The sequence below is a fragment of the Erinaceus europaeus genome, chromosome 3 (assembly GCF_950295315.1).
Source record: "Erinaceus europaeus chromosome 3, mEriEur2.1, whole genome shotgun sequence".
NCBI classification, from domain to species: domain Eukaryota; kingdom Metazoa; phylum Chordata; class Mammalia; order Eulipotyphla; family Erinaceidae; genus Erinaceus; species Erinaceus europaeus.
In genome coordinates this window covers 185,332,565-185,343,732 of record NC_080164.1, presented here as the reverse complement: position 1 = coordinate 185,343,732, position 11,168 = coordinate 185,332,565, and the positions used below count along the sequence as shown (strand labels likewise).

General features: G+C 64.0%; 1 protein-coding gene across 2 annotated transcripts in view; it reads left to right on the top strand.

Annotated features, from left to right (window-relative positions):
- The window catches only part of IDUA (alpha-L-iduronidase), a 28,113-nt gene extending 17,184 nt beyond the window's left edge, over positions 1-10,929 (top strand). Inside the window, exons 3-14 of one of the 2 annotated variants that reach the window (XM_060188405.1) lie at positions 2,500-2,582; positions 3,732-3,839; positions 3,935-4,030; positions 4,819-5,021; positions 5,900-6,079; positions 6,871-7,084; positions 7,478-7,690; positions 8,351-8,472; positions 8,540-8,665; positions 9,082-9,158; positions 10,130-10,230; positions 10,387-10,929. In XM_060188405.1, the coding sequence (XP_060044388.1) occupies positions 2,500-2,582; positions 3,732-3,839; positions 3,935-4,030; positions 4,819-5,021; positions 5,900-6,079; positions 6,871-7,084; positions 7,478-7,690; positions 8,351-8,472; positions 8,540-8,665; positions 9,082-9,158; positions 10,130-10,230; positions 10,387-10,493 (1,630 nt within the window). In that variant the 3' untranslated portion in view covers positions 10,494-10,929. Of the gene's footprint in view, positions 1-2,496; positions 2,583-3,731; positions 3,840-3,934; positions 4,031-4,818; positions 5,022-5,899; positions 6,080-6,870; positions 7,085-7,477; positions 7,691-8,350; positions 8,473-8,539; positions 8,666-9,081; positions 9,159-10,129; positions 10,231-10,386 lie in introns of both variants that reach the window. The other variant, XM_007537743.3, reaches the window with a different exon arrangement.
- The last annotated feature ends 239 nt before the right edge of the window (positions 10,930-11,168 follow it).

Genomic DNA, 11,168 nt, shown 5'->3' with positions numbered 1-11,168 from the left:
TACTTATGTTTTCGTTTCTGATCTTGTTTTTCAACTTTTGCCTGAGAGTGAGATCATCCCATAGTCATCCTTCTGTTTCTGACTTATTTCTCTCTCTCTTTTAAATATATTTTATATTTTATTTATGTATTCCCTTTTGTTGCCCTTGTTGTTTTTTTATTGTTGTTCCTGTTGTTGATGTCGTTGTTGTTGGATAGGACAGAGAAATGGAGAGAGGAGGGGAAGACAGAGAGGGGGAGAGAAAGACAGACACCTGCAGACCTGCTTCACTGCTGATTCCCCTGCAGGTGGGGAGCCGGGGGCTAGAACCAGGATCCTTACACCAGTCCTTGCACTTTGTGCCACTTGCGCTTTGCACCACCTGCGCTTAACCCACTGCGCTACTGCCCGACTCCCATCTCTTTTTTTCTTTTTTTAACCAGAGCACCGCTCAGCTCTGGTTTATGGTGGGGCAGGGGATTGAACCTGGGACTTCAGAGCCTCAGGCATGAGAGTCTGTTTGCATAACCATTATACTGTCTACTCCTGCCATCTCTCTCTTTTAAAAAATATTTTATTTATTTGTTCATGAGGAAGACAGGAGGAGAGAGAAAGAACCAGACATCACTCTGGTACATGTGCTGCCAGGGATTGAACTCAGGACCTCATGCTTGAAAGTCCAATGCTTTATTCACTGTGCCACCTTCCAGACCACTCTACTCAATTTCCCTGTCTACCCAATAATAAGTAAAGATGTTGTGTGTGTATATGTGTATGTATATATGTATTTCTTTATTATCTTAGTTTACTGGATAGAGACAGCCACAAATTGAGAGGGGAGGGGGCGATAGAGAGGGAGAAAGACGCCTGCAGCCCTGCTTCACACCCAGTCTGCTAAGTTTAGAAAGCCTGTGTGTTTGTGACAGGTGCCACGAGTTCTGGGCTGAGCACAGGTCATCAGCCGAGGGGCCTCGAGCGCCCAGTCCTTCTCTACCCTCTAGGCAGGGACTGAGCACAGCACCCCACCACACCCTTTGCACGGCCCCGTCCCCAGCCTCACTCAAGACCAGGGTGCCCTTGGGTGTGGACGGGACCCACAAAGCAGACTGGGGGTTGAGCTCCCAGGCTGGGTCCCAGCACAGTTTTGGCAGAGCAGGGTCTGGTTCTCTCTGAAATACACGGGTCTTTTTTTTATTTACATTTTTGTATATATTTATTTGAACGAGACCACAACACTGAAGCTTCCTATTTTGCCCTAATCAATAAACCATGCATGCTTTTTAAAGTATTTTTTTCCAAGTTCATTTTATTGTACTCAGCTCTGGCTGCTGGTGGGATGGGAGATTGAACCTGAGACCTTGGAGCCTTAGGCAGAAGATTCTGTCTGCATGACCATTATGCTATCTCCCCACCCATAAAATACTTTTAAAAATGAAGTGTTTTTTGAAGAAGCACCCGACATGTGACTTTTTCTCTATTTCCATTCACAGAAGCTGCTCAAGCCTGACTCGACGCTGCCGTTCCACCTGAGCAGCCTAGCAGCACTGTTCAGTCGTGTGTTTTTGCCACGACGACTCTGGGGCTCCAGCCCTGCCCACGGCTCCTGGCAGACTCCCCCTCCCCCTCCTCCTTTTCTCGAGAGAGAGAGAGAGAGAGAGAGAGAGAGAGAGAGAGAGAGACGCACCACTCACCCTGCACTGCTGAGAAGCCACTCTGTGCAAGGTGCCCCCACATGCTAGGCAGCTCTGCCTTTGTTCCTTCCAATTAAATATTTAATTAAATAAATTGCCACCAGGGTTGTCTCTGGGGCTTGGTGCCAGCACTACAAATCTGCTGTTCCAGGCGGCCATCTTTCTTATTTATTTACTTTATTTTCCTGTGTGATAGGACTGAGAAAAATTGAGAGAGGAGAGGGAGCTAGAGACACCTGCAGTTCTGCTTCACTGTTCATGAAGCTTTCCCCCTGCAGGTGGGGACCAGGGGGCTCAAACCTGGGTCCTGTGCTCTGTAACGTGTGTGCTTAATCTGAGCGCCCCTCCCACTTTAATTTAAATTTATTTTAATGAGGTAGAGATACAAAAGGAGAGACCAGAGCCCTGCTCAACTCTGGCTCAGGTGGTGGGTGCTACTGGGACTTGAACCTGGGACCTCAAAGCCTCTGGCAGGATCTTTCCTCACTCTATAAGGCTACTTACTGAGAGCTTGCCGCCCCCCCCACGCAAGCCCTGTGCTCCACAGCTTTCACCCCGCTTCCCGAGGGGGCTGCGTCCACTCTCAGGCGCCAGCAAGGCCTTCCTCACAGGGTGCTGCTGGGCTGGGCCCTGTGACCCAGGCAGCAGCCTCCTGTCCCACAGCCGCTCTGTCATGGGGCCTGGGGCTCCTTGTCCTTGCCCATGGGCCTCGCCACAGGGACACACTGGAGGAGTGGCCAGCGGCCCCCAGGACCCTCAACATGGCGAGACCCAGCCAGGGTGATGTCCTGCGGGCTCCACACCTGACCTTCCTGTGCTCCTCCAGCAGGACAGCCGGCCAGGGCCTCACCTACAACTTCACTCACCTGGATGCATACCTGGACCTGCTCAGGGAGAACCAGCTTTTCCCAGGTACAGGGCTCAGGGCCGCCACTGGGCTGCCCATCTGAGCTGGCCAGCGACACTGGCACTGTCCCCATGTGGGTGGTGACAGCACAGCCCCTGTGGCTGCTGGTGGTGGTGGCACTGTCCCCGTGGTGAGTGGTGGTGGTGGGGCACTGTCCCTGTGGTGATGGTGGTGGTGGTGGCACTGTCCCCGTGGCTGCTGGCACTGTCCCTGTGGTGAATGGTGATGGTGGTGGCACTGTCCCTGTTGTGAGTGGTGGTGGTGGGGCACTGTCCCCGTGGTAAGTGGTGATGGTGGTGGCACTGTCCCTGTGGCTGCTGGCACTGTCCCCGTGGTGAGTGGTGATGGTGACACTGTCCCTGTGGCTGGTGGCACTGTCCCTGTGGTGAGTGGTGGTGATGGCACTGTCCCCGTGGTGAGTGGTAGTGATGGTGGCACTGTCCCTGTGGCTGCTGGCACTTTCCCTGTGGTGAATGGTGGTGGTGGTGGCATTGTCCCCATGGTGAGTGGTGGTGATGGTGACACTGTCCCTGTGGCTGCTGGCACTGTCCCTGTGTTGAATGGTGGTGGTGGTGGCACTGTCCCCGTGGTGAGTGGTGGTGATAGTGGCACTGTCCCTGTGGCTGCTGACACTGTCCCTGTGGTGAGTGGTGATGGTGGCATTGTCCCTGTGGCTGCTGGCACTGTCCCTGTGGTGAATGGTGGTGGTGGTGGCATTGTCCCCGTGGTGAGTGGTGGTGATGGTGACACTGTCCCTGTGGCTGCTGGCACTGTCCCTGTGGTGAATGGTGGTGGTGGTGGCATTGTCCCCGTGGTGAGTGGTGGTGATGGTGACACTGTCCCTGTGGCTGCTGGCACTGTCCCCGTGGTGAGTGGTGGTGATGGGAGCACTGTCCCTGTGGCTGCTGGCACTGTCCCCGTGGTGAGTGGTGATGGTGGCACTGTCCCTGTGGCTGCTGGCACTGTCCCTGTGGTGAATGGTGGTGGTGGTGGCATTGTCCCCGTGGTAAGTGGTGGTGATGGTGACACTGTCCCTGTGGCTGCTGGCACTGTCCCTGTGGTGAATGGTGGTGGTGGTGGTGGCACTGTCCCTGTGGCTGGTGGCACTGTCCCCGTGGTGAGTGGTGGTGGTGGTGGACTGTCCCCGTGTGCAGGCTTCGAGCTGATGGGCAGCCCCTCGGGACACTTCACTGACTTCGAGGACAAGCGGCAGGTGTTTGCCTGGAAGGACCTGGTCTCCCAGCTGGCCAGGAGATACATTGGTGAGTGGGAGGCGGCCGCCCTGGGTGGGGCGGGGGTGCTGGGGAGCAGGGCAGCTGCCTCTCCCCTGCCCCACATGTGCTGCTGGCCACTGCAGAGAAATATGGGCTGGAGCACGTGTCCCAGTGGAACTTTGAGACATGGAATGAGCCGGATCACCACGACTTTGACAACGTGAACATGACGGCACAGGGTGCGTGGCACAGAGCCAGGCTGGGGGAAGGGGGAGGGGGCGGGCAGGCTGAGGGGGGGGCTGGGGGGTCAGGTTGAGTGGGGCTGGGGGGGAGGGCAGGCTGAGCAGGGTGGGGGCTGGGGGGCAGGCCGAGGGGGGCTGGGTGGGAGGGCAGGCTGAGGGGGGGCTGGGGGGCAGGCTGAGCAGGGTGGGGGCTGGGGGGGAGGGCAGGCTGAGCAGGGTGGGGGCTGGGGGGCAGGCCGAGGGGGGCTGGGGGGGAGGGCAGGCTGAGCAGGGTGGGGGCTGGGGGGTCAGGTTGAGCGGGGCTGGGGGGGAGGGCAGGCTGAGCAGGGTGGGGGCTGGGGGGCAGGCCGAGGGGGGCTGGGGGGGAGGGCAGGCTGAGCAGGGTGGGGGCTGGGGGGTCAGGTTGAGCGGGGCTGGGGGGGAGGGCAGGCTGAGCAGGGTGGGGGCTGGGGGGCAGGCCGAGGGGGGCTGGGGGGGAGGGCAGGCTGAGCAGGGTGGGGGCTGGGGGGCAGGCCGAGGGGGGCTGGGGGGGAGGGCAGGCTGAGCAGGGTGGGGGCTGGGGGGTCAGGTTGAGCGGGGCTGGGGGGGAGGGCAGGCTGAGCAGGGTGGGGGCTGGGGGGTCAGGTTGAGCGGGGCTGGGGGCAGGCTGAGCAGGGTGGGGGCTGGGGAGCAGGGTGGGGGCTGGGGGGCAGGCTGAGCAGAATGGGGTGCTAGGGGCTTGAAGAGGGGGCCGACTGAGTTGGGGGAGCCCCTTGCCCCTCGCCCACTCTCTGAGCCCCCCTCAGGCTTCTTCAACTATTATGACTCGTGCTCGGAGGGCCTGCTTGCCGCCAGCCCCGAACTGCGCCTGGGGGGGCCCGGGGATGCCTTCCACCCTCCTCCCGGCTCCCCACTCAGCTGGGGGCTCCTGGCACACTGCCAGCATGGCCCCAATTTCTTCACGGGGGCGGCGAGGGTGCGGCTGGACTTCCTGGCCCTACACAGGAAGGTGGGTGTGTACCGTCCCAGGCCCCTGGCAGCCTGTTCTATGTCTGTCTTCCTGTCTGTCCCTGGTCCCCCATCTCCCATCCCTGTCTCCCTAGCAGTCAGTCTTGTCTGTCCATCTGTCCGTCCCTGTATCCTGTCCTAACCCTCCGGCAGCCTATCCTGTGTCTGTCTGTTTGTACCTGTCCCCTCCCATATCCATCCGTGCCCCCCTACAGCCATCTTCTGTCCGTCTGTCTATCCCTGTCCCCTGTCCCTGCTCTCAGAGCCAGTCCCCTGTGCCTATCTCTGTTCCCATCCCATCACTAGCCCCCACCCTGTCCCCGGCAGCATGTCCTGTGTCCATGTCTGTCCCTGTTCACACCCCCAGAAGCCCGTCCTGTGTCCATCTCTGTCCCTGTCCACACCCCCGGCAGCCCATCCTGTGTCCATGTCTGTCCCTGTCCACACCCCCAGCAGCCCGTCCTGTGTCCATGTCTGTCCCTGTCCCCATCCCTGTCCTGTCCTGTGTCCATGTCTGTCCCTGTCCACACCCCCAGCAGCCTGTCCTGTGTCCATCTCTGTCCCTGTCCCCATCCCTGTCCTGTGTCCATGTCTGTCCCTGTCCATACCCCCAGCAACCTGTCCTGTGTCCATCTCTGTCCCTGTCCCCATACCTGTCCTGTGTCCATCTCTGTCCCTGTCCACACCCCCGGAAGCCCGTCCTGTGTCCATCTCTGTCCCTGTCCCCATCCCTGTCTTGTCCCTGCCCCCACCTCAGCCTCCTGTCCTGTGTCTGTCCCTGTTCTGGACCCCATCCGCCTGTCCTGTTTCCATCTCCCTCCCCCTCCCCACCCTGTCCCACTCTGTCCTGCAGCCGGTCCTGTGTCTGTCTGTCCACAGGGTGGGGGCAGCTCCATGGCCATCCTGGAGCAGGAGCGGGAGGTCCTGCAGCTGGTGCAGCGGCTGTTTCCTGGCCTGGCCCGCACCCCCCTGCACAATGATGAGGCTGACCCGATGGTGGGCTGGGCGCAGCCACTGGCCTGGAGGGCTGGCGTGACCTACGCCGCCATGGTGGTCAAGGTGGGGCCTGGGGTCCTTGGGGGGCTCCCAGGGGGTGGGGGCTACCAGAAGCAGGGTGTTTCCCTGGGGTGTGGGAATCCCTCAGAGGGGGCATCTCCCTGGCCTGGGGGGTCTCCCTGGGGTGGGGCATCTCCCCGGGGTGGGGCGTCTCCCTGGGGTGGGGCGTCTCCCAGGGGTGGGGGGTCTCCCCGGGGTAGGGTGTCTCCCCGGGGTGGGGTGTCTCCCTGGGGTGGGGGTCTCCCTGGCCTGGGGGGTCTCCCTGGGGTGGGGCATCTCCCCGGGGTGGGGCGTCTCCCGGGGGTGGGGGGTCTCCCCAGGGTAGGGTGTCTCCCCGGGGTGGGGGTCTCCCCGGGGTGGGGGTCTCCCCGGGGTTTGGTGTCTCCCCGGGGTGGGGGTCTCCCCGGGGTGGGGCGTCTCTCCGGGGTGGGGCCTCTCCCTGGCCTGGGGCATCCCCCCGGGATGGGGCATCTCTCCGGGGTGGGGTGTCTCCCTGGGGTGGGGGTCTCCCCGGGGTGGGGCATCTCCCTGGGGTGGGGGGTTCCCCGGTATGGGGCATCTCCCTGGCCTGGGGCATCTCCCTGGGGTGGGGCATCTCCCTGGGGTGGGGGTCTCCCCGGTGTGGGGCGTCTCCCTGGCCTGGGGCTTCTCCCCGGGGTGGGGGGGTCTCCCTGGGTGTGGGGGTTTCCCCGGGGTGGGGCGTCTCCCCGGGGTGGGGGGGTCTCCCTGTGATGGGGGTCTCCCCGGGGTGGGCATCTCCACTCCTGCACCAGCCTCCCGCCCCCCCCCCATAGGTCATCGTCCAGCACCAGAACCTTTTGGTGGCCAACAGCTCGGGGGTCCATTACGCCTTGTTGAGCAACGACAACGCCTTCCTCAGCTACCACCCACACCCCTTCTCCCAGCGCACCCTGACCGCCCGCTTCCAGGTCAACAACACGCAGCCTCCCCACGTGCAGCTGCTGTGCAAACCTGTGCTGAGCGCCATGGGGCTGCTGGCCCTGCTGGGTGAGGGGTGAGGGGGTGAGGGGGTGAGGGCAGGAGGCAGGAGCTGCTGGCCCTGCTGGGTGAGGGTTGAGGGGGTGAGGGAGTGAGGGCAGGGGGCAGGAGCTGCTGGCCCTGCTGGGTGAGGGGTGAGGGCAGGGGGCAGGGGCTGCTGTCTCTGCTGGGTGATGGGGTGAGGGGGTGAGGGCAGGGGTGGGGTGGGGAGCACGGGCAGGGGCTGAGAGGGCATGTGGGGCCTGGGGTGGGTTGCTGAGTGCCTGCAGTGTGGTTGGGGGCTGATGCCACCTGCATGGTGACCCCCTGTGTGGTGACCCCCCGCGTGGTGGCTCCCCGCGTGGTGACCCCCCTGTGTGGTGACCTCCCTGCATGGTGACCCCCCGTGTGGTGACCTCACAGACGGTGAGCAGCTGTGGGCTGAGGTGTCGCAGGCCGGGCAGGTGCTGGGTAGCAACCACTCGGTGGGTGTCCTGGCCAGCACCCACCACCCCCAGGGCCCTGCTGATGCCTGGCGTGCCACCGTGCTGCTTTATGCCAGTGACGACACCCACGCCCACGCCAGCACCCACCTTCCCGTGTCATTGCACCTGCGGGGGTTGCCCTCCGGCCCTGGTGAGGGGGCTCTGGGGAGAGGGAGGGTACCCCCGTGGAGGATGACACCCCCAGACCTGGTCAGGGAGGGCAAGGGTCCTGGTGACACCCCCAGGCCTGGTCAGGGGAGGGCGAGGGTCCCAGGTGACACCTGCCCCCAGGCCTGGTCAGGGAGGGTGAGGGTCCCGGTGACACCCCCAGGCCTGGTCAGGGGAGGGCGAGGGTCCCAGGTGACACCTGCCCCCAGGCCTGGTCAGGGAGGGCGAGGGTCCCAGGTGACACCTGCCCCCTGCCTGGTCAGGGGAGGGCGAGGGTCCCAGGTGACACCTGCCCCCAGGCCTGGTCAGGGGAGGGCGAGGGTCCCAGGTGACACCTGCCCCCAGGCCTGGTCAGGGAGGGTGAGGGTCCCAGGTGACACCTGCCCCCAGGCCTGGTCAGGGAGGGTGAGGGTCCCGGTGACACCCCCAGGCCTGGTCAGGGGAGGGCGAGGGTCCCAGGTGACGCCTGCCCCCAGGCCTGGTCAGGGAGGATGAGGGTCCTGGTGATACCCCCAGGCCTGGTCAGGGAGGGTGAGGGGCCCAGTGATACCCCCAGGCCTGGTCAGGAGAGGGCGAGGGTCCCGGTGACACCCCCAGGCCTGGTCAGGGGAGGGCGAGGGTCCCAGGTGACACCCGCCCCCAGGCCTGGTCTACGTGTCCCTGGCCCTGGACGACTCCTGCTGCAGCCCGGAGGCCCAGTGGCAACGTCTGGGCCGCCCCGTCTTCCCCTCGGCCGAGCAGTTCCGGCGCATGAGAGAAGCAGAGGTGCGGGGGCGAGCGGAGGACTCCCGGGGTCCCGCCGCGCCTGCCACACTGACCCCTGCGTCCCCAGGACCCGGTGGCTGAGCCTCCGCGCCCCGTCCCCGCCGACGGCCGCCTGACGCTGCGTCCCCCTCTCGCCCTGCCGGCGCTGCTGCTGCTGCACCTCTGTGCGCGACCCCCGGGCCCTCCGGGCCAGGCAAGTGACCCCTGCCCACCCTGCTGGGGACCCCTCCCCCACTGGGGCTCCTTCCTGGGGGCTCCCACCCCAAGGGGTCCTGTCTAGGAGGCAGCCCCTGCGGGAGACCCCGAGACCCCTGCCTCCAGACACCCTGCCCGGGGTCCCTCCCCACACCCCTGCCCCCCGGACCCCTCCCCCAAAGAGCCCCACTGGGAGCCGGGGACCCCTTCTGACCCCTGGGAAGTCCAGTGGGGAATCCTGCTGCCCCCACCCCGCGGGACCCTCCTTCCCCAAGGGAGCCCCCAGCCCCTCTCTGTTGGGACCCCCACCCCTGCAGGTTCCCAGCTCCAGAACCTGCTACCCCGCGTGACCACCCCCAACCCGCCACCAGGCCGTTCTGTGGGGCTCGTGGTCACGGCTCCGCTCACCCACAGGTGACCCGGCTCCGGGCAATGCCGCTGACCCGTGGGCAACTGCTGCTGGTCTGGTCGGATGAGCTCGTGGCTTCCAAGTGCGCAGCCCCCCACACCGGCCCGGCCCCCAGACCCTTAGTCCTCCTTGGCCCCAGCCCCCCTTAGCTTTCAGCACTTGCCTCCCAGTCCCTCACTCAGCCCCTCACTCCTCACCCCTTCACATCTCTGCCTTTCAGCCCTCACTCCTATACCCCCTCACCCCCTCAGCCCTCACCCCCTCAGTCCAACACCCCTCATCCCTTCATATCTTCAGCCCTCAGCCCTCACCCCCTCACCCCCTCAGCCATCAACCCCTCAGTCCAACACCCCTCACCCCCTCATCTCCTCACCTCTCCATATCCTCAGTCCTCAGCCCTAGCCCCTCACTCCATCACCCCTTCAGCCCTTAGCCCTCATCCCCACATCTCAGTCTCTCATCCCCTCACCCCTCAGTTCCTCACCCCCTCTGGCCTCAGCCCTCAGCCCCTCAGTCCAACACCCCTCACCCCCTCATTTCCTCAGCCCTCACCCCTCAGCCCTTAGCCCTCATCCCTCAGTCCAACACCCCTCACCCCTTCATATCTTCAGCCCTCACCCCCTCAGTCCAACACCCCTCACCCCCTCATCTCCTTACCCCTCCATATCCTCAGCCCTCATCCCCACATCTTAGTCTCTCATCCCCTCACCCCTCAGTTCCTCACCCCCTCTGGCCTCAGCCCTCAGCCCCTCAGTCCAACACCCCTCACCCCCTCATTTCCTCAGCCCTCACCCCTCAGCCCTTAGCCCTCATCCCTCAGCCCAACACCCCTCACCCCTTCATATCTTCAGCCCTCAGCCCTCACCCCCTCAGTCCAACACCCCTCACCCCCTCATCTCCTCACCTCTCCATATCCTCAGCCCTCATCCCCATATCTCAGTCTCTCATCCCCTCACCCCTCGGTTCCTCACCCCTCGGTTCCTCACCCCCTCTGGCCTCAGCCCTCACTCTCCTCAGCCCCCCAGCCCCCCTCAGCCTGTGCTGATGCCCCAGGTGCCTGTGGACCTACGAGGTTCAGTTCTCTCTGGATGGTGCGGCCTTCACTCCGATAAGCAGGAAGCCATCCACGTTCAACCTCTTCGTGTTCAGCCCAGGTGTGGCCCCTCCTGGTGCTGGGAGCCTTGGGAGGCCTGGGGATGTGGGAGGCGTGAAGCCTGGGGGGCCTGGGGGGAGCATGGGGGCCTGGAGGCTGTGCAGGGACCGCGGGGGCACATGGGGCCACACTCAGGCCCACTCACCCTTGTATCCAGAGACCGCTATGGTATCCGGCTCTTACCGGGTGCGAGCCATGGACTACTGGGCTCGGCCAGGCCCCTTCTCCAGCCCCGTGCGGTACTTGGAGGCCCAGGCCCCGTGACCACCCACCTGCCACACCGCCTTGACCAGACCCTAGTGACCAGGCCCCAGTGGCTGGACCCTAGTGGATGGACCCCAGTGGCTGGAACCCAGTGACCTGACCCCAGTGGATGGACCCCAGTGGCCGGAACCCAGTGGCCAGAACTCAGTGACCTGACCCCAGTGACCTGACCCTAGTGACCCGACCCCAGTGGATGGACCCCAGTGACCTGACCCCAGTGACCCGACCCCAGTGGCCAGAACCCAGTGACCTGACCCCAGTGACCCGACCCCAGTGGATGGACCCCAGTGACCTGACCCCAGTGACCCGACCCCAGTGGCCAGAGCCCAGTGACCTGACCCCAGTGGCCCGACCCCAGTGGCCAGGAGCCCGGGGCAGAGTCCCCACTGCTGTCCCCTACCGCCTTGCGTGTCCTTTAAAGTGCTTTTACGCATGTGGTCTGCATAGGTTTATGGGCACAGGGCTGGGCCAGCACCTCCCACCCCCACCCCCAGCCTGCCCAGGAGGGGGTCCGGGGGGCAGATGGACACCTCTAGGTGTGTCCTGGGCCCAGAGCACAGCTGGGCCGGCGGGGAGCCAGGACCAAGGGCGCCTCACACCCAGTAGGGAGGCCTCAGGGGACACAGCCCGGTGTGAGGGAGTGGGGCTCCCACATAAGTGAGAGGCCCTACAGCC